Here is a 22,601-nt window from a genome sequence, read left to right as displayed (position 1 = left end):
TTGTAACTACATACCCAAACTGACCAAAAAAAAAAAAATCCTCGAAAACTAAAAACCCACAAAGAAAAGAAAAAAAACTATCTCTTTCACTAGTCCTAACAGAAAAATAAGTTTTAACTGTAACTACAGTAATTCTTGTTAAGTGCTTCCACAATCCAGGAGATAAGTTACATGAAGGTTCTTGGTCCATTTTAAGATCAATGAGAACAAATCAGACCCTCCTTCAAGCAAACACTGGTGTGGAGTTGCCATCCAACATTCAACGGCCACTGGTTAAAACAAATCTAATGACATCTTCATCTTATAGGATACAAGTCCAAGTGGTCACCCTGCACTTCACCAAATGCAGAGTAGGGCTTACACTGACAACAGGAGGCTGAGGGAGGAAAGTGTGAGGTATCCCTGCTGCTTACAAACCCCATGGATCAACAATCCAAGCAGCTGTGATGAGAGATCTAACTCTGAAGAGCAGCCTGTAACATTACACTGATGCAGTTTGTTATTACTAGTGCAGTGACTGAGGGGCGGAGGGACAGGAACCAAGAAAATGGGAACTTTTAAAAAACACTTTCAGAATATGTGACTAGGAAGGGCAAGGAGAAAAGACCCCTTAAGAGCAGGTCTGTGTACAGACCACATTACTGGATTATAAGACAACACCAGTCATGGCAATAGCATGCATTATGGGGCTTTACACGTTCAATAGCATCTTCCTAGCAGCGAAAAACATTAGGAGACATTGATTCTTCAGATTGTGCCATGGCTTCATGTGGCACTGTGAGCAATTAGACCTTCTGCTTCGGGATCTCTCAGATGGTGGGAAGTTCAAGTGGAAGTCAGCTCCACAAGCTCTCAGAGAATCACGGCATCTCTCTGTGGTTCCATATGGATTCACAGCATTAATATCAGACACCTGTAGTTACAGTTACCCTCACGTCACCTCCCACTTTGCTCATCAGAGACACTGCATTTGTAAAAGCACATACTGTTTGGGCTGGTTAAGGATTGTTTCAGTTTTCTCTTAACTGAAAACAGACACCTCTATTCCTCCTTTAAGATCCTAACTGTATACTTGGGACATGAGATAATTTGCCATACCCTTCACCCAGAAATCAGGGATAACCCTACAATGGCTGTGGAAATGCAGCACACTAATGTACCAGTCTTTTAGTCACTCAGTGACTTACCAGTCATACAGGTTTCCAACGCAGTTGAAGCTTATACACCACACAAACCTCTAAAAACACAAGTTCCACAAGCAAGAGCATAAGGAAACAGAAAATCACTTTTAGGCAGCCCTGTGGTCAAAGCAGAAAGAGTGTAGGCTTTTCCTTTGGCCAGACACTGACATGTCAAACAACAGCATGGAAGATGCACCTACTCTTAATTCACATTTAACTGCTGCAGCAAATGGGTGACCCTCTTAGAAAGGACTCTTTCCAGAAAATTCAGTCCTGTCACAAGAGAAAACCACCTGCAACTAACATCTAAGACTCATCTGATGTCCAAACTCAGCAAACAAGAGGATAGCCCAGGTTCTGTCAACTCCAAGAGCAGATGTGGATTTTAGAGTGCAATAATTAATTATTTACAGATCATCTAAACAGAAAAGCTGAGGGAGAAAATAGATGTGATTACATCTTTTTTTTTTCTTCTCAAGTTCAGCTTCACTAATTTAGAAGCTAAAAAAAAATCACCAAAAAGGATGGCAAACTGGAAATAGAGGGACTATCTTCCCCTCCTTGAGACACAAATGAAGTAAGATAGAAATCTGAGTGATAAATCATAGCATAAAATATAAATGTGCCATGCAGTTCCTACATTCTCAGAAAAAGGTGAGAAAACATGATCCAGCACTCCTACCACCAGTGAGGGCTGCAGTAATCTCACAATGCATAAATGAAACAAATCACAAATTTGATGAGCAGAGCAACTACTTTTAACTGCTATTTTCCTGTATCTAAAGTTTGGATAGGAAATACCTGCCAGTTCCAAGAGTTTAAAATAGTCAGATGGGAAGCATCTATTAACAATTTTAGCTACTTCAGCCTAATGAGCATGAGATTTCATACTACTACAAAAGAGGCAAATCTTAAACAGCAACTTTATAACTAGCCAGAGCCAGGCCGGTGCACCAACTTCCCTAGTTCATGCCAGCACTTTAAAAGAAAGCTAATACTTCAGCACAAATCTTCTTGAAGGAGAGAGTCTGCTAATTGCTACCTTCAACAACAGAACTGCCCACTTATTTTGTTCTTTCGGTAACAGTGTGTGAAAAAGCAGTGGAATATCTGCACACTTAAAATGTATGCCTGGAACCCACAGCATCATCAGCTAATTAAAAATGCTGCTGTTTGTTGCAGTGGTACTTCAGTATGTAACAAGCTGTTTCTGAAGTACTTGAATATTATTAATACTTCAAACTTGTCCCAGTTGTGAACGAGGAGAGATAGGCAGACACTCCCAAAATGCTGCCAACACACAGCAAATCAGCTTTTGCCATTAATCAAAACATACCCTTCTTACTACAAAATTAATAGCATCTGTGCAGTTTCAAGCTTTTTGTTCTTATACTCTTTAACCAAGAGAGGACAGGTGGCTGATCTGATATTACTTAGAAACAAGTTGAACTCCATTGGACACACCAGAACCTACTCCCAATACCAACATAAGAACTCAAGTTATTTTACTGCAGAAAGCAATTAGTATTTATTCATATTCTTTTGATATATATTTATTAACCAGAACTTAATGCATTTAAACATGTTAAGCAATTAAATGACTACTTAAAAAAATCCATTCCAAAGAAAGCTATACAACTGTCACATTTTCCCTGTTTAATTTCAGAAGAGAAATTATGTAATTTGTTGGTAATTACGGTTTTGGTTAGAAAATTGGTGAAATACTAATGCTTATGGAATTACTTTAACAAAGCAGACAAAAAGTATCAAGAAAGAAATCAAGCTCAAAAAATAAAATCCGCCAGCAGGTCAAACATCACTTGCAATTTCATGTATTTGATCTCAGCCAAAATATGTGCCTATTGCACTGTACAAGAATAATGGGGTCAGTGTTAGACTACTATAGATGCATCAACTTTTCCTTTTATACTTGGGTCACATGAGCTACCCACTCTCATCACACATTTAATACTTTCCCAAAAGGACTCAGTGTGGTAATAAGAGAAAAAAATAACTATTTCACCTCCAAACAACGGTGCCTGCCCTGCAGCAAGCAGGCTAAAACCTTGACATCCAGCATGGGAGCCACTGCTTCATGTCCTGATTGCACCCTCAGTTCAAATACATGAGGCCAACAATGGTCTTCTCCCACTCCCCACAGGATCTTTTCCATCGTGTGGTTAAAACTGCTGCACTACTCCAGCCATCTGATGTCCCTGTGTCTCACTAATACATCTCATTTCTCTCAACAACTGTGGCTAAAAGAGGCACATTCTGAGAATATAAATTCCCTGCAGATTCACTTGATTTAGAAGCCACCAATCACTGAATGTTTCGGGTTGGAAGGGGCCTTCAAAGATCATCTACTCCACCCACTCTGTCACTTTCTCCCTTGACCAGGTTGCTCAAAGCCTCATCCAACCCGGCCTTGAACACTTACAGAGATGGAGTATCCACAAGTTCCCTGGACAACCTTTTCCAGTGTCTCACCACCCTTGTTTCTCCCTGATGTTCAATCTTCCCTCTTTTCAGTTTCATCTCTCAGTGTTACCATTTTTCAGGAAACGCCCTTATTCACCATCAGTTACTCTTTCTCCAAATACACACTTTGAGATATGTGGAAACAGAGGTCCTAAACACTTCCTCCTTCTGAAGCACCAAAGAGCTGATCACAGCATGACAATATAAGCTCAAACCATCTCAAACCTCCCTAATTATCAAAACATACCTCGTGAGCTTGGTTCGCCTTTGCCTTGACAGCACTGAGTGAGAAATGTGAACTACATCCCAGGTGCTACAGATGTGACAGTCCTCACATAATTACTTGACTTTTTCTTACTTGACTTTACTTGACTTTTTTATGCAGTTTCATGCATCAACATATCACTGGCACAGTCTCAGCTTTCAATGTCAGCTCATTTTGTCCTCCATTCACGTGTCACTCCTATAGAGCCAACAGGCATCTGTCTTCATCCAACCCATTTTATCAAGACTGAGACAAGAAAATAAGCACAAACAGAAGTACACATCTGAAAAAAAAACAAAAAAACAAAACAGGTTTTGCTACACTGAAGGATAAAACTAACAGACCAGGAAAAAAAAAATCCTTACCACTACAGAAGGTGAACACTCACTCTAGCTCCTGTAAAAAATTTGCTGAGCTGAGGCCTCAGCAAGGACATACTCCTCCCCAGATTAACTCAACAGAGCAAAGGAATCAAACTAAAATATTAAAAAAGTGCATCAAGCAAATTAAAGATGGTCCTATTGCAGTAATGCCTGAACAAGAACCAAACTATGTCTCCAAACACAGTACCAGTCGAGCCTGCTTCCATGTTTTTCCACTCAATCCAAACAGGACTGAATGACTGCATTAAAAAGATAGCATACATGGGAAATACTGTTGGTAGACAACACCAAATTAAATTCCACCAGCAGAAGTCGTATTCTAAATGAGCAAGTTTAACTAGTTTAATTAAACATGGAAATGGTGCCTAACAGAGCATTAAGAACAGGAAATTATTTTAAAGTGAATAGTAACTTCTTAATTATTTCTTGAAAGGCTTGTTCACTTTAGAGAAGGCCAGAGCTGGTAGTAAAGATTATGTTCAGCTCTTTAAAAACACACGGAAACAGAACCATCATTACCAGCTATCAAAAAAATAAATGCTCTGACACATAACAACAGCAGCAGACACTTGAACAGACTCTTGCAAACTGAGGGTATCCACACTCAGTACACTCCTGGAACTGAGTTCTTTGGGAGCACAGGAAGGTAACTTTTTGAGAAAGACCGTCTAGTGTAGAAAAGTAAAAATTTACCTTTGAGCAGCAAAGTTAAACTGCGGTTGACCCCAGCTACAGTGGATGTATTACAAGAATATGATAAGTAAATGAGCCACTTGTCATGCTGTACATTAGAAAACCTCAGTGTCCTACACTACCTGAAGGCACCATAGTCAGTCCTGAGCAGAAACATCTTCCTTGCAATCTCCTGATTTTGGAGTTCTCCAACAAGAAAGACCCCTCTATTAAAATACAAGTGCTTAAACAGGAATATGGTTCAGCCTATAATCCAACAGCAGATGGAAAAGCTCAGGAATGGAAGACAAACAGGAGGGGAAAAGTCAGTACACCTGTTAAACCAGGTTTACTCTACGTGTGCAACTGCTACAGCTGAGGTTATCAGCAAGGAAGATATACAAACATGCAGACAATCCTCACCCTCAGAAGGAAAGAAGAGCAACTACCCAGCTCCCGGCGTGTAACTTTCAAGGATGCTCCAGCTGCTACACTCATCTTTATACACTGCTTCAGAAAGCCTTTCCACAGCACAGGTATCATTTCTCCCTCCCTTCCACAGTCAGACAAGATACTTAGTAGATCCATAAGCATCATAAATTAACCTCCTTACCTACCTACCTTAATTTCAACTGTTTCCACATAAAATGAGTTTAAAGATTTCAATGTCCTCACTTAAAAAAAAACAAAACAAAACAAAAAAGTAAGAAAACAACTGAAGAGGTCTGCTTTCTGTGTAAAACAATTCAGTTTGTCCTCTCAGCACTGCAATCCTATACTTGCAGTTAATCTTTGAGCAGATAAGTTTAAGGACTGATGTAGACTAGAAGTCTGCACTTCACTAAAAACACAGAGTGAACCTTCTATCACAAATGCACAGAGCAAAATCCAGAGACTCCCAAGGTGCTGGGAGCAACAGACACACACACACAATTCCAAGCCTCCCAACTATAAGGGCGTATGGAGACTGAGCCCTTGGTGCTCAAGTGGAACTGAAAATAGAAAAGAAAACCAAAGCCACAGAAGGACTGCTTTCAGATGAAATCTAGAAAGCTACATGATATTTATAATGCCAGGAATTACACACATACACATACTTTTCATTCATTACCTCTCCCCTGAGTGGAAAGCAGTTTTACCGAAATTCCCTTACACCCTCAGCACTGCCTCAGTTCTCATACATGACTTCAAAATACCTGTCAAGGTACTTAACCAGCAGTAAAATTATTCCTCTTTTGCAGGTATGAGGAATAAAGCACAAACCTGAAGGTGTTTGTCATCCAGCTCAGCCAGTAAAGTCAGAACAAAACCTGTGTTTCCCAAATCCCAAACCCACAGTTACCCCAGGAATCTCACTACATTCTTTCATTTGCACCAGTATCTTTGTCACCCCAATCTTCTCTATCAAATCACTCCTATTCAGTCTTTTCTTACCTTACTATTAAAGCCTTAAGGATGCTCTTCTGGATTTGAAGATGAATTTCGGTTTAGTCCAAACTTTATTTCTAAGTTACCACTTTAATTTAAGTCTATATAACCGTATATCCACTCTCACTTAGTGGTATAAATTTTTTCCCTGCACATCAGAAATTTCTTCAGCAGCTACAGTAATGAATGCAGCCCCCAGAACACTTAAAGCAATGAATAACTAAACAGAAACGGCTCATTTTATGTGCAAAAGAAACCCTCAGAGACACATTAGCTTCATTTCCTCAGGACATTTTGACAGATCTGACTCAGTTTCAGCAATCCAGCCTTACTTCTATTTTATAACTAGACCAGAAGAGGCTGATGGATGAGACTGCCCCATGACCACCCCAGAGTCATGGCTTCTCCTCTCCAAACCTTCAACAGACTGGCAACAACACGGGGCTGCTGACAGCACAGAGATCTTTCTCAGTGGACCATTATAACTGTGACAAGGCAGCAAGACGATTTTTTCGGCTTTTTAGAAGGAAAGTGGAAAGAGTATGGGCTGGCCACTCCCCAGCTGAGATACCAGATATTCTCCTGTAACCTGAGAATCAGTCCCAGCCTGCCTCTCTCATAACCCATATGTCTGATTCAATCCAGCTTACTTTAGGGAATTAATCCCTAAAGTGCTGCCGAATGACAGCACATGAGCAATACATTTAGATTCCTGCAGGAACATTAAATTACACGAGAAATATGCCTTGAAGGAAGCTCGTCATAAAACGGATACACAACTTTTCTCCCAAATTAAAGGGAAAGTGAGAAGACCTTTACACTACTTGGAGCTACAATCAATTTAGCCAGAGTACAGCCAGATCTCTTCACTAAATACGGTTATATTTCAAGTGTTCATCTCCACTGTTTTAACACACACAGAAGACCCCCAGAGACAGGCAGCCCTTCAGAACTGGGTACTACTCCTGTATGCAACACAGAAGGTCAGTATGAACAGGATGACACTACCACGTCACAAAACCAGCCTGGACGGCCATTCTGCCAAACAAATGTCTGTTTCTAGAGCCCACCCCCGGCTCCAAAAGCAGCTTAGAGTAGTCTGGCCATTCATGTCAAACTCAACCTCTTCCTTCATCTATCTTTCATCTTATAATTCGACAGTGGATTCTGGAAGCTGCATTTATTAACTGCTTTTCTAGTTGAAGATCTTCATGCAGCTGAGATTACAGGCCATAACAGTATTATTTTTATGTTCACACTTGAAATTACTAGCTTTCCCTTTGCACACAAATTAAGAAATATTCGACACTGTTACTTAAAAGCAAAAAGCTTTTTACAATCTTTTCTTGAATTTTCTTTGCAAAGGGGACATGACATTACTAAGCACAGGCATTCAGTGATCTAGGAAGGCATAAGATTTCCAGTTGAGCAGAGAGAAAACATGTATTAAACTCCCTCCTACAAACAAGAATAAAGCCTGTAACTGCAGGAAGGTTTTTCACTCACTCCCCTCTTCCCAACAAAGAATATAAAGGTACTTTCTGAAAAAGCTTTTTTGTACTGTTACAAAGACAGCAACCAAAATGAAACTCAATAATCTTTCACCTATTTTCTACCAAGAAGTCAAACAAACTGGCAACAAGCTGCTTGTGGTGACATAATACTTAATTAAAAGATTAAGAGCACATTCTTTTCTCAGAGGCTACGCAGCATAAAGCTTTTCTGTCCTTTTCCACCAAACACAATTTTATTCCAGATAATTAAAGGTGATTTTATTCACATAAAGTCCTTTCTCTGGTACATATGCCTCCTATATTTCTATGTCAAATCATTACACACTACTATGCAAGGACACCACATGATGGTATTAGTCATTAGGGTGGATCCCAGTGTGGCTTTGCTGTATCACAAAAGGAAATACTTAATGTTCTTACAATTACTTTGCAGAGTGTTAATAAGATAGGAATCTAGCTTTATTTTAAAGTTCAGAATTGATGAGGCAAATCAAATTGAACACATTGAGCACATCTCTGTGCCCAGATTAAGCACAGGGCTAAACTGTGACACAGCACAACTTGTAACAGGCACTGTCAGAAATCCACCTTCCCAAAACCAGGGCTTAAATCTCAACAGGCATTTCAGTCAGGGCTTCCTCTGCTGCTACCCTAGATATGTCAAAGCACAAACATATACATTAGGAAGGGGCTTAAATAAAATCTCTCACATAATCCAGTACATAGTTACCAAGAACTCCAGCAACACAGACCAGACAGGAGCTTGCAACCCTTTACTACTACTTTCCATTATACCAGCAATCAGTAGCTAAGTAGATTAAGTGTATTCATATTTAGACCATCTTCCAAATGAAGAACTGACTACTCCTTGGATAGGATTCATATTCTTCCAAAGTGTTACTCTTGTGTAAGAGTAACAAAATGAAGCTGAGAAAATACGAGCCCAGTTAGTTAGAAACTGTAATACTACTGATGCAATGTGGCATTTTGAACCAATCTGCTTTCCTTCTAGAAATAAACATTTAAGCCTAAATCAGAGCAACGACATTGCATTCCCCTTTTGACATAATTCTGTGTTTCACGTACACTACAAGCTTAAAGGATTCTGGAAAGACCTTGTAGCTTTCAAAAATAAAAATAAATTTAAAAAAAATTAAACAAAAAAAAAAAAAAAAAAAAAAAAAAAAAGAAACACACACACAAAAAAACCCCAACAACAACAACAAATAAATGCACAACCAATTCTAGACATACAAGCTGTCCTTTAAAAGTTTCCCAACCACAGGAAAAACTATTTCTTAGCATTTTAGGAAATGCCTTCCCTGCACAAGAAAGGATTTGGAATAAACCTAATGATTTAAGAGAGGGAAAGAAGGAAAGCCCGTCCTCAGCTCAGTTTCTGATGGAGACCTCAACACAGGACTATACTGACTGGAAAAGGTCATTAGGGACACAGAACATGAGCTTATTCAAACCAAGTCAGAGGGTCAAAGCATTAAGCAATGCACTTGCATACCAGAGAGGATTACCTACCTAAGCAGTTAACACACAACTGTGAGTTCAGGCTTGTATCAATCAGCTGCAATAATCCCAAGGATCGATTGCAGAGTGGTAAGTGCTGCAAGATCAATAGTGTTGCCTTCCCAGTTTTCACAGCAAGCACACACAATGCCGTGAAGAGAAACCAACCTTTGATGCATCCTAGAAGACCTACTTTTTCGAACAAGAAAACTATTTATAATTTGTAAACAACCCCTCTTTGCCTTTTCTTCAAACAACTGTTTTCCAAAACATCTTCAGAGCTTTCCAATTACAGCTCCACTAGACCCTCTTTACACTGACATTGATCTGAATTGTACTGGTCAATTTTAAATAGAAAGACATGCCTCTAGGTAGAGATCCTTGCAAAATGACAGCTGAAGCTCTCGAATTCATGATTGAAAAGACTGGGAGTGATTACGCTAGAAACAAAATGCCAGAAAGGCTGGACAGAAGTTCTGTCTAATAAGTAAAACTAAATTTCTCACAGACCAATTTATCAAAACATTCAACCCAGCATCAATTATAAAATACAGGAACAGGCTGCTGTAAAAACTTATTATACAGAGACTGGACGTGGACAACAATAGTGCATGTCTGAATTATGAATTCCTACAGCTTGTGGAAGCAACAGAAAACCATTATCTTATACAATTCAAAAGAAGAACGAGTAAGGTGATACTTTCTGTGTCATTATAGCACTTTTGCCACCAGCACCAACCAAAACAGCTTCAGCTGCGAGCATGACAGTTGGATGATGCTGGATTGGTCCAGAAACCTGATTCCTCTTCTGTTAGTTACAGGTTTTTTATCTCTAGGACAGCAAGCACTGGGCACTGCAAAACACCATGTGAGTAACAGAGATGGATAGAAAAATCATAAGGGTGAAAACCAGTCACGAACACGTGGAAGAGCTCCATCAACACAGACTATACAGTAAGTCTCTGAGATGATCAGTATACTCTTTGAATATTCTGAAAATTAAATTCTACTCATTAAAGAGAAACTAACACTTACTGATTCACATATCTTGTACCTGAGATTTCCCTGGTTTTCCTTTTGAAGTTTCATGTGCCTTTGTTTCTGCTCACACTTGACTTACGCAGTGTCTGACCTTAGTAGCTGCAGCTCCTCCTCTGACTCCACAGTGCACCCATACGAGGAAAAAAAACAAACAAACAAACAAAAGGAGGTATCAAACAGTGGAGGCCACACACGAACAGTGAAGGAAGGAAAGGACAACCACTTTCAGTTTTGCTTCGGAGACTAAACCCACAAGTTGCAAAAGCTGTTTAAAAATTGCCTGCTTTCTGTCCCCCTACCCTTAGAATTAAGGTCGCTGCCTAAAAGGTTTAAGTCACCCTAAAGCAGCACTGCTCCCTTTGAATCGCAGCTCTGTGAGCACAGGAAACTGAGGTCATTAAGCAGCAGCTCTGCGCGGTGTTGCAATCCAACACCACACCACTCATAGCCTCGAACACATCGGCCCAGCCCGGCCCTGCTGCTGCCACAGGGGACAGCTCAGCCCATCCCACTGCCCTGGCTTCGACAGAGCTCCACACAGATCGCTGTTCCCTAGGGAGAAAATGGCAGCAGGAGGCCAAAACAGTTTTTTCCCCCCTCCTCTCCCCTGAAAAATGTCAGGAAACAAGCAGCTGCAGGAGTTGCAGAAACACTCCAAGGCTGGTAAGGGGAGGAAGGTGAGGAAGAGGTCTGGCCAACTGCAGCAATTCCTCTTTTTCCCCTAACACCCTGGGCCACAGCTGGAGTAAGATTCCCCTCACCAAGCTCCCACAGAAGCCTCTTAACTCCGTGACAGGCTGTGGTATGCAGCATGCCTTCCTTCCATCGGGAGCACAGCCACTGAAGTGACTTCACCACTCACAGCCCAGCTCCTTAGCTTGGCAACACTCATATGCTTAAATCCAACACAGAAACATTTCACTGAGTCCGAGATAGCAGCAATGTTAGTTCCACAGCCAAGTGCCAGAGTCCACCTGGTTATCTCTATTCTAATGAGACAGAGGACACGTCATAAGACTTCTGTAAGACTGGGGTTTTTTTCACTTGTTTGGAATTTTTGATGATGTGAAGAGTAAAAACAGTTGAGAAGGTGATTACTTGTTTCCAACTACTGTAATTTCTTTTACTAATTAAAGAAAACCCCAAGGAAAGATAACTTTGCCTTTAAAAATGATAAATTTTGAGCTATCAAAACACAGGGAGACAGCCCTTGAATTACACAGAATACCTTCATAAAAGTGTTAAATGTTTAACTTCTGGTAAGCACAGAGCTAAACAGAACACGAAGCACTACCGGGAAGTCAGAAACTACAAAACTGAAGTATTTTTACACCAATGCATATAACCATGGGATGTCTGCATCTCAAATGCAGAGAGAGAGACATTCAAAAGCAGAACAGAAGAAAAGACCCAGAAATAGGTGATGAGCATAGAGAAGGAAGTGTAGGCCTATGACCCATGAAGTGAAGACAACTGGCTCCTCATCCTTAAAGGAGATGCAAGCAAAGAGTGATCACTCTGTGATTTAGCAGTGGTTTAGAAGAAGTCTGAAGTCACAAGCGGCACAGAGAAGATGTGCTGTGAAAACTCACAGTGCTCAAGCGACAGAAACTACCAAGTTACCTGGAGGCAGCCTCGACAAGCACCACACCCCCAAACAAAAATCGGATGTTTTTGCTCTTGACGAGTTCAAGTTACTGCGAGGGGGCACCTCCCAGCGCCACGGACACCAAACGCTCACTCCGATTTCAACAGCAGCCGGGCAAACTCAGCAAGGGCGAACTCATCAGCGGTTATTAAGCAGAGAGACATTCCCCGGACTCCGACAATCCCGGAAACTGCTGGAAAGCAGGAGCGTCACCCCCGGGCCCGACCTGCCCCTGTCCCGCTGAGCCGGGCGGGGGCGGACGGTCCCTGACCCCGGAGGAGGGGGAGAAGGAGCGCGGTCCGGCTCCGGTCCCCACGTCCAGGCCCCGCTGCGAGGGGACCGGTACCGCCAGCACCGTCTGCCCCTCCTCGCTGTCCCGCCCGGCATCTGCGGCCCCCGGCCCCGCTGTCCCCGCCCGGTACCTGCGGCCCCCGGCCCCGCTGTCCCTGCCCGGCACCTGCGGTCCCCGGCCCCCCTGTCCCCGCCCGGTACCTGCGGCCGCCGGCCCCGCTGTGCCGCCGCTGTCCCGCGGTCCCTGCCCGTCCGTCCCTACGGGCCCCGCTCGGCGCCGCCGGACTCGGGCGACGCCATCTTGTCTGGGCCCCGCCGGCGGGATGGCGTCACGCCGCGACGTCACGCTCCCCGCCGGGCCAATCGGGAGCGGACTGAGGTGACGTCATCCGACGGGGATGGGGCGGGGAGAGAGATGAGCCACGCCCCTTTCCGCGGGGGGCGGGGCGGGGCCAGGGAGTGTCCCTGTCCCATTCCTTGTCGTGTCCCATTGCCTGTGTCATTCCCTGTCCCTGCCCTTGTCCCTGTCCCTATCCCATTCCCTGTCTCTGTCCCTGTGCCAGCCACGGGCCTGTCCCCATCTCCTACCCTACCCGGGGGCTCCTGCGACACCTCCTGCCCCTCTCCCAGATGGGCTCCACGAGATGGTCCCTAAAGGGCTGGATGAAGGTGGGGAGCAGGGCCCAGGGAGGCCATTTCACCTCTCAGCCCCTTTCCTCAGCATCCACAGCACCCCCCCCACCTCCCTTGTCCCTTCTCCTGAGGGGCTGAGGGGACACAGCCAGTGGGTTTTCAGCCTTTTGATTGGTCTTTGTTCCGAAATGGAGGGGTTTTGTCCCAACTACGGGTGGCAGTTGTGCATGTGAGGGAGGATATGGAGAAGGGAATTAATAGTGAGAAATCAAGACTGAAAACTGCCAAACTAGAATTATCCTTTCTATCCTCAGGGGAAGCTGGGAAGCCTGAGAGGTTCTATTTCACTTTGGCCTCTGACAGCACCCTTGTCTTTGGGGCTAGTTAGAGGAAAACACAAAAAAGTCATAAAAATGATGTTGTATCAGGAAAATGTTTACTGATTCCTATGACTTGAGGCACCATTAGGTTTCAGGTGGTCAGGAACTGCCATTTTTTTCCAGCCTGCCTAGACCTAAAATGTTTTTCTTGTTTCTCCTCATCCTGTTTCTCTTCTCTGCAATGCCACCGGCAAGTGGCAGTCGCTGGGTTTGGATGACCCACAGTTTTGGCTCTATAATCATAGAAAAAAGTGCATATGAGCTGTGTGAACATCAGAAAAATCACTCATCCACCCACATGGGGGTGTAATGAAAAGCGAATACGCTATATCCCTTTAATTCCCCAGAAATAAGGGATTTCCCAGATGGAATGGTGGGGGGAAATGACTGTGTGTAAAATTAGAGAAAACTGGGAAGTTATATTAACAATTTAACAGAAATTGTGACAGTACGGAAATGATAGGGTGAAGTGCAGGTGCTGCTCCCTGGATGGAATGCGGTCAGCATGCCTGGCTTCCCACACACAATCCATGCTGAAGGGGACTAAATGGAGAGTGGAGTGAAAACACTCGATGGTACTTTGTAGCTGAAAAGCCACACAGCAGCTGTCAATCGAGGGAGAAAAATAGAAGATGTCTTGCTGCTGAACCAGTAATTGTGGCGAGATCACAGATGCAATACTGGCACCCACCTTCATCCCAAAGGTTACTGAGGTGTAACAGATGTTACCCACCTCCAAGGTACGATCACCCCGCACTGCACATGATGTATGACTGGAGTTACTCAGGCTGCATCTGAATGCAAAAATAGCATAAAAGTAAGTTAAAAACAGGGAAAAGTTAGCAAAGACTCCATCCTAACTTCTGGAATCAGCTGACAGGCTGAACCTGTCTTCTCCCCAATGGGGCCTGTTGGGTAAGGAACAGACTCTATGTGGGGTGATTGATTATCTCAAGCCAGCCTTCTTTAATTATCAGAGCTTGTCCGTAGAATGCTTTGGATATGTTTTTCCAGCCAGATGCTATCACCAGCAATCTTTGAACCTTAACCTGTCCCAATTTTCTATTAGATTAATAAAGAGTGTTATTGCATAAACTGTTGGTGTGAGTCCTCCGAGGGTACTGGCAGTGGAGTGCAGGGGGTAACGCACTTGGCTGTGGAGGCCTGGGAGAGGGTCTCTCTTATGTTGTTGGCATGTGTGCATCCCTGGATCTTCTCTGGGGTGCCAACAGACCAGTTAAAGGTGTGGAGACCCTCGAGCAGATCTTCATGTTTGTGTGTGACCCTGAACAAGTCAGTCGAACTGCCCTCCGATCCAGTGGATGGTTCAATGGAGAGCTGGACGTGAGGAGGAATTTTTTCACAGAAAGGCTGATTAGATACTGGAATGGGCTGGCCAGGAGGGTAGTGGAGCCACCATCCCTGGAGGTGTTTAAGGAAAAATTGGACGTGGCACTTGGTGCCGTGGTCTAGTTGCCGTGGTGGTAGATCAGTCACAGGTTGGACTCAATGATCTCAAAGGTCTTTTACAGCCTCATTCATTCTGTGGTTCTGTGACCCTGTTCCCGTTATGGGACCCTTTCCTGGGGTTTTGGGAAAAATCCCTCCTTTTCCTGAGGGAATGCGAAGTCCCTGCCTTGCACTGAGCCCGCCCCGCCGCCAGGGGCGCCACCCCGCCGCGGGAAATGCCGCGCTGCCATGGCAACGGCGAGGGGGCGTGGTCAACCCTGCCGCCCGATTGCCGGGCAACGGTGCTGCGGGCGTGGCGGGGCCGCCGCCGCAAAGCTGCGATGAGACTGTCGTAAAAACAAGAGTCGAAAAAACCTGGGGTGCCGTAAAATGCCGTGAGGCGCGGCCGGCGGGGCCTGAGGGACAGAGCCCGGGCCGGTCCCGCTCCATATGCCCCGAACCGCTCCGAACCGCTCCATGTGGGGCCGCTCCTCGCCCGCAGCCGCTGCCGCAGCCTCATCCTTCTACTATGGCCCGGAAAACAGTTAGCAGGAAGCGGAAAGCGGCGGCAGCCGCCGCCGCGGGGCCTGGGGGGCTCCAGGGGGAGCAGGTAAGCGGAGGAGGGAGAGAAGCGCTTGTTCTCGGCGGTGTGAAGGGGGATAAGCCCCGGTTCCCGGCGGGGAGGGGAAAGAGAGAGTGAGAGAGGGAGAAAGGGAGGGAGTTGGGGAGGGAGGGAGGGGTGACCCTGGCCAGGGGCGGTGGTGTCCTGGTGCCGGGGGGGCGGGTGTCATTTGGGGGGGGTGCCGGGAGGGGGGGCAGGGGGTGCTGGAGAGGGGCAGAGCCCGGTCCCGGTGTCACTTGGGGAGGTGTCCGGGGTGGGCAGGGGTACCGGGGAGGGGCATCCTCGGGTCCCAGTGACACCTACGGGGCCCGCAGTGTCACCCGAGAGGGGCGGCCCCGGGTCCTGCTGTCACCGGGGGGATCCAGGGGAGGGGCAGCCCCGGGTCCCGCTGTCACCGGGGGAGGAGCAGCTCCTGGTCCTGGTTTAACTCAGGCAGGATAGCCCCGGTCCTGGTGTAACCCCCTCCCCGCCGGGCTCGCGGAGCCCCGTTGGGCTCGGCCGTTCGCGATGCCCCGGCCCCCGCCCGGCGGAGCGATGGTGCCGGGGCAGCTCTGGCCCGGCCGGAGGAGGCCGCTGGGCCCCGCGGTTGGTGTCATCCCCGGAGTGTGACCCCCAAACCTGCCGACCTCCGGTTTCTAAACCTGCCCCTCTCCCGGTCCTAGCGCCCTTCCCGTTTCCACGAGCAAACGTCGCCCCAACGGTGCCGAACGGCCGCGGGCTGTCGTTAATGTCATCGCAGCGTTACTGCTCCTTTAACAAATATTTATATGTTTAATTCCACGCTGCTAAAGGCCCTTTCAGCGTTTCGGGGCTCATCTCCACGCACGGTGTTCCGTGGGTGGTTTGGAAGGCTGCAGGTTTTCCGCCGGGAATATCGTTGAATTTTGGAGGGTGATGCCTAAAGTTTGTTCCAGTTGCTTTATGTGATTTCCATCTTTATTTTTCACAGTATGTGTGGGATCACTCGGTGCACAAAAGGAAAAGGCTCCCCCCGGTGAAGAGGTCCCTGGTGTACTACCTGAAAGGGAGGGAGCTCCGGATGCAGAATGAATCCAGCTACCACCGCCTGTTGCACGGATACGCAGCCCAGCAGCTCCCCAGCCTCCTGAAGGAGAGAGAATTCCACCTCGGAACCCTCAATAAAGTGTTTGCCTCCCAGTGGCTGAACCACCGGCAAGTGGTGTGCGGGACGAAATGCAACACGGTGAGTGCCACCTCCCGCGGTTTCCTTTTCCCTCTGATAATTACTCCACCTCCCCCGGATGGTGCTTACTGCAGTCCAAGTGTGTGAACTGCCAAGGAAAACTTTAGGAAGTAGTTCAGAGCAGAGTCAGAATCGTGTAAAATTAACTTTGAGTGAAGGCGGTGCTCAGGGACGAGCTGTTCTCGTCTGAAAGTGTGGCAGGCGCTGCACACAGCATCTGTCTGATCTCTCCAGAGTGATTTACGTCCCTTTGCAGGATGGAGAGCAGCACTGGGGTTGGATCTTTTCTCTAGTCCTGCAGGTGGGAAGTTAATGGATGGGCATTAGCGTTTCTAAATGACGGCTGTCAGTGCCTGGCAGAACTGGCTGCTAAGAGCCCTTTTTTTCATTTATGCTCAGTCTTACAGGTTTGATTTTACACACAGTTCTGTGCTGATGACTTTTAAAAGTTGTTATAAAACTGTGCTTAATCTCCAGATTTTTTAAAAGAGTAGCCAGAAATGTTCTAAACATAAAAAAAAGAATTTCAGATTTTTGGGCTTATCTTTTGTTTGTTGACTTGGCGATTCTTCACTCTAAAACTGCAGTGTTCAAATAGCTTTTCTTCTTCATCTATCTATATATAGTTCTGCAAGAACTAAAAACTCCTCAGGCTCCTGAAGTGATGCTTTGAAACATTTTAGGGGAATATTAAAACAGTATCCTGTGGGATTAATAAGTGGAAGAGACGATACTCCTTAGATGATATTTTCCCCACCACAGTTGGTAGCCCAAGCAAATTCATGTGTGAAGTTCCAGTTGAATTACTGCAAAATCCCAGGCGGGATTGTTTAGTGCTACAGACATGAACCAGGCTTTTCAAGGAATGCACAGATCAAGCAGCTCTTAAACCTCAAAGTGTATCCGTTGCTGCGGTTGCTTCTTTGCCTCCAGATCCCTTTTTTGTGCCGGAGCCACACTCAGTGCTCTGACCAGCAAAGGACAGTGGGTTGGTTTTTTTCCATCTCAGATGTTCGTAGTTACACAGCAGGAGGCTCTCATGCCGTAGCTCTTAAGAAGTAAGGCCTAACTGTAAAAACAAAGCAACCTTTTAGCAGCAATGAGCCCGAAATAGACCTCTCTGCCTACTTTCTCCACGTATGTTCATCTCCTCAGCCAGTCAGCAGCCAGCACTGGTCGTGGAGCAGCTTACAGGAGACAAACTCCTGCTGAAACACAAGCTCCCAAAAATCTTGCTTACTCTAGCAAGATGACTGCCTGTTTTATGGAGCTGCAGTGATTTCGCTGCGTTCTGTAACTTTTGCAGCTCCAGCGCAGCTGCGGCGAAGATAAATGGACAAGTGGGTTGTTAACGCAACCTTGCAGAAAATTGTTTGGGACCAAACAATCGTGAAGCTGGAGAGGGATTCAGCAGTATTGTTGTTCCCTCTGCACGTGCTGCAACCAAGTGTGTGCTTCCGCAGCCAGACTTAACATTGCAGACGGACCTCGTCTGTCGTTGGGCAAAACACGGTGATTTCAAAAGAAGTCACTGCAGCTTTGTGAAATATGGTGTGTGAGTTACAAGCACTGTAGTAGCTGTACTTTGTTTGCTTTGGGTCCACATTTGAGCAAGTAGAGCATTAAACTCCTCACTCTAATTACGAAATTCCTCTCTCTCATCTCCTTCGTGAGCGACATAATAAAGAAAAAATTCCTTTGCTGATTGTCATGTGCTGAAGTTGGGAGTAAATCTAAAACACCCTGGTTGACTTCAATGGGGTTTGCTGCATTGGAGTTGCACTTAATTAAAGTTAATGCAACAGAAAAATATAAACTGTAGCAGTTATTTTAATCAGAGCTTGACTGTGGCACTGAGCGCTTTTAGCATGTAATTTATAAATTGCCCTCGGCTGTGCAGTGCCAGAAGGATTCACTATTCTTAATAACAAAACAAAAATACACTTCTGTCATAAAGGAGGAGGATTGGGTTTAGTCACTTGGCAGTGCTAGTCACTACAAAGACTGTGGGAATATGGAGCTCTCCATCAATTGCACATTTTTAATGAAGATTATGATTTGTTTAGTGATGCTGGGTAACTTTTTATCCTTGAAAACTATCCTAGGGTATGATTCTGCATATGAAATATCTTTATTTTTCTCCACTGGATCCTGGTGCTCACAGTTGAGCGACTGTAAATCAAATATTTGAGTTTCTTAAAAGTGCATCCTTTTCCTGATAGATTTAGAATTGTGGGACCCGTATGCAATCACTTGGGCTTTGCTGAGACAGGATTCCTCTTTGCAAAAATCTCTTAGACCTTGCGTGCATGGGCTTCTCAGTGTTTTCCAATTCAAATGACTGAATAGGGAAACTCAGGAGAGGTGCAGATTTTTAGGCTGTGTCCTGATAGGCATCTGAATTACCAAACACTGATGCCACAAAGTCTCAGAAGAAGATACTGTCTGTAATCTGCATCTTCTGTTCGAGCTTCTTGGAGAAACGCTGAGGCTTTGGTAGAAGACAAGCTTATGGCAAACAAAAACACTGAACATAAGAGGCCTGTGGGGTTTTTTTTCCTCCTTACTATTTCAGGAAATTACAAAGAATAAAGTAGATAAAGTCTAAAAAGCAGTTTCAGTAATCATTTTGCAGCTTCTTTTGTTCTGTTAGTTATGTATATGTGTTCAGGATATAATTCTTTTCCCGATTGTGAAGCTTATTAGTGCCTGGAATTCAATTTGTGTTTTTTTTTTCTTTTTCTGGGCCGGCCCGATAGATGTGATTGTGCTTAACTTACTGAATGCCCAGATGGCATTTCCAAGGTATGCAGGGGTTGGTTTCTGAATGCTGGCTGATACCTTTTTTCTCTTCAGTAGACTCCTGTGTTGCTTTGGGTGCCCTGCTGTAAATCACCAGCTCTTTTTTCTTAGTAGAAACTTTAAATTTGTTCAAGAGGTCCCGTGTCTGTTCCGTGCATCTCATACAGTTGGCCCGGTGTTGTAGTCCTGGGGTTGTGGTGGGGAGAACACAACACTCAGTTACTTCTCCCTCAGTAAATATGAACTGGCCATGGGAAAAATGATTTCCCCTTGCTTTCCAAGTTAATGTATCTCCTAGCTTTGCACATGTGATGAAGCATCAAGACAACAGCTCATTTCTGATTACAGAGCGGAAATAACAAGTCCTGCTCCTGCAGTTTGTAGCTCTACCCAAAGTCCAATGAACAGTGACCAAAACTCAGCATAAATAACCCTCTAGTGCCTGTAGTTGATCACTTTGTTCACCTTTCTTTCAGAGTAAATAGCCAGGTGTTGTTTCTTGTACTGAGTATTTGGTTTTCTGTCAACTGCATGTGATACTCATGTCTGTCTTCAGAGCGTGGTAGTTTCTGTGCCAGGTATAGTGTGATGCCCTTTAGCAGACAAAGTCTCTCACTTCTCCTTCCTTTGCCATCTGCCAGCATATGTTAATTGTCTGCCAGCCTCCTGAAGTGACACACAGAGGGCAAGACACAAATAAAAACTGACAAATGCACAAATCCAATGATATCGAAGTCTGTGTCTATTAGCTAGTCGTGCTTCAGAGGTTCACAGCAAGGCAGAGTGCCTGATGGCACGTTCTTGTCTTGGAAATGTGAATTTGGGGTCAACCAACTCGCAGGGTGCTTTTACCTCTCCTCACTTCTCAGGTGGTTTCTTTACATTGTGGATTATGTCACTTTGGACCCTTTCAAGGAGGATGTGCAAGGCCATTACCCACTTGAGTTGCATCTACTGCACAACCTGTAAGTTTTGTGCTAAGATGAGTGCATGTTAGTGTGCTGATAAGTTGCCAAGCCACTCTCCATGATATTTGAACAGTCATGGCAGTCAGGAGAAGTCCCAGATGACCGGAAATAGGGAAATAAGGTACCTATATTTAAAAAGGGTAGAAGAAAGAACATGGGAACTACTGACCTGTCAGCCTCACCTCTGTGCCTGGGAAGGTCATGGAACAGATCCTCCTAGAAACTCTGCTGAGGCACATGGAGGACAGGGAGGTGATTTGAGACAACCAGCACGGCTTCACCAGGGGCAAGTCCTGGCTGACCAGTGGCCTTCTGTGATGGAGTGACTATATCAGTGGACAAGGTTACATATGTCACTTATCTGGACTTCTGTAAAGCCTTTGACATGTTCCCCCACTACATCCTTCTCTCCAAATTGGAGAGTGATGGATTTGACGGGTGGATTAGGAATTGGTTGGAAGGTTGCATCCAGAGGGTAGTGTCAATGGCTCAGAGTCCCAATGGACATCAGTGACAAGTGGAGCTCCTTAGAGGTCCATATTGGGACCAAGTGTTATTTAATATCTTCATTAATGACATAGACAAAGGGATGAAGTGCACACTCAGCAGATTTGCAGATGACACCAAGCTGAGTGGTGCTGTTGACACACCTGAAGGACGGGATCCCATCCAGATGGACCTGGACAGGCTCAAAGAGTGGGCCCATGGGAACCTCACAAGGTTTAATAAGACCAAGCGCAAGGTGCTGCAGTTGGGTCAGAGCAACTCCTGGTAACATTCCAGGCTGGGGGATGAACAGATCAAAAGCAGCCCTGCCAAGAAGGACTTGTGGGTGCTGGTGGTTGAGAGGCTGGACATGACCCAGCCATGTGCACTCACAGCCCAGAAACCAATCCTGTCCTGGGCTGCATCCAAAGCAGGGTGGGCAGCGGGTGAGGGAGGGGATTCTGCCTGGTAAGACCAGCACCTGCAGTGCCGCATCCAGCTCTGGGGTCCCCAGCACAGGAAGGACATGGACCTGTTGGAGTGAGTCCAGAGGAGGCACCAGGATGATCAGAGGGATGGAGCAGCTCTCCTGTGGGTAGAGGCTGAAAGACTGTTGTTGGGGTTGTTCAGCCTGGAGAAGGCTCTAGGGAGACATTATAGCACCTTCCAGTACTTAAAGGGGGATGTAAAAAGGATGGGGACAGACAAATTGAACAGAGCCTGTAGCAGCAGGACAAGAGGTAATGATTTTCAGCTAAAAGAAGGCAGATTCACACTAGATACAAGAAAGTTGTTCTTTACCATGAGGCTGGTGGCACAATGGAATGAGTTGTCCACAGTGCTGCTGGATGCCCCATCCATGAAAACTTTCAGGGCCAGGTTGGATGGGGCTCTGAGCAACCTGCTCTAGGTGAAGATGTCCCTGCTCACTGCTGAGTGCTTGGTCAAGATGACCTTTAAAGATCCCTCTCAACCCAAACCATCCTATGGTTCTATATTTTGATCTTCACCAGAAAGCAGACATGATACCAGTTTGATAGTTTAGTCTTTAAAGAGTCCGTGTTTCTTTGGGGCTTGGCATATATTAGAAAGTCTGTATTGCCACAAAACAGAGGAACCTGATACCAAGTGTTTTATGAACAGAAAGGAGAGATGTTTACAATCTGAATAAGAGTCAAGGCTGAGAAATGGGAAAAACCAATCAGTGCTACTCAGATGTGACCAGCTTTAGCATCAATACAATGACACAATAAGCATTGTCTTGCTTTTGTTGTTTTGTTAGCAAAAAATTTATTTGAAGGAGGACAAATACTAGTTTTCCAACTTGGCTGGGGGTGAGATCTTTCTGTGAGCAGCTTCAGCTGGTCCAGAGTTGTCCTGTTGCAGCACTGGGTGTTCCCACCTGCTCGTTCTGGCTGGCACTGATGTGCCTGTGGCGGGGGAGTCAGCTGGGTCAGCTTGCTGCTGTGTGAGCAGGCAGGTTCTCCTGTAGGGTTAATTTCACCAGAGGTGGAGATATGATCCAGCTGACCCTGCAGCTACCTGAGCACTAGTTGCTGTCAAAAGGGTGATCAGACTGTTTGGGTGGGTGAGGAGGAGGCACTTGAATTTTCAAAGATTGGCTTAAGCTAA

At 45.2% G+C, this 22,601-nt stretch overlaps 2 protein-coding genes and 1 long non-coding RNA gene across 13 annotated transcripts in view; 1 reads left to right on the top strand and 2 right to left on the bottom strand.

Annotated features, from left to right (window-relative positions):
- UBAP1 (ubiquitin associated protein 1) overlaps window positions 1-12,757 on the bottom strand; it is a 34,425-nt gene extending 21,668 nt beyond the window's left edge. The window contains exons 1-3 of one of the 9 annotated variants that reach the window (XM_039382635.1): window positions 12,627-12,756; window positions 12,110-12,324; window positions 10,500-10,603 (exon numbers count right to left, since the gene is read on the bottom strand). The gene's annotated coding sequence lies outside the window, so the exon portion shown is untranslated. Of the gene's footprint in view, window positions 1-3,909; window positions 4,211-10,480; window positions 10,604-12,109; window positions 12,325-12,626 lie in introns of those variants that run through there. The other 8 variants (XM_039382638.1, XM_039382641.1, XM_039382639.1 and 5 more) reach the window with 8 other exon arrangements.
- Window positions 12,758-13,472: 715 nt separating this feature from the next.
- Window positions 13,473-15,968, bottom strand: LOC120323511. Its single transcript, XR_005564026.1, has 3 exons — window positions 15,813-15,968; window positions 14,130-14,232; window positions 13,473-13,671 (listed from the first exon to the last, which is right to left on the bottom strand). It is a non-coding gene; the product is annotated as an uncharacterized LOC120323511 (long non-coding RNA).
- DCAF12 (DDB1 and CUL4 associated factor 12) overlaps window positions 15,267-22,601 on the top strand; it is a 31,168-nt gene continuing 23,833 nt past the window's right edge. The window contains exons 1-2 of one of the 3 annotated variants that reach the window (XM_027722257.2): window positions 15,267-15,497; window positions 16,459-16,713. In XM_027722257.2, coding sequence (XP_027578058.1) covers window positions 15,417-15,497; window positions 16,459-16,713 — 336 coding nt within the window. In that variant the 5' untranslated portion in view covers window positions 15,267-15,416. Of the gene's footprint in view, window positions 15,498-16,010; window positions 16,095-16,260; window positions 16,367-16,458; window positions 16,714-22,601 lie in introns of those variants that run through there. The other 2 variants (XM_027722259.2, XM_027722258.2) reach the window with 2 other exon arrangements.

This window comes from Pipra filicauda, unplaced genomic scaffold (genome assembly GCF_003945595.2).
Source record: "Pipra filicauda isolate LSUMZ 115617 unplaced genomic scaffold, ASM394559v2 scaffold278_size1010298_pilon, whole genome shotgun sequence".
Taxonomy (NCBI): domain Eukaryota; kingdom Metazoa; phylum Chordata; class Aves; order Passeriformes; family Pipridae; genus Pipra; species Pipra filicauda.
This window is presented reverse-complemented; position numbering and strand designations above follow the sequence as displayed.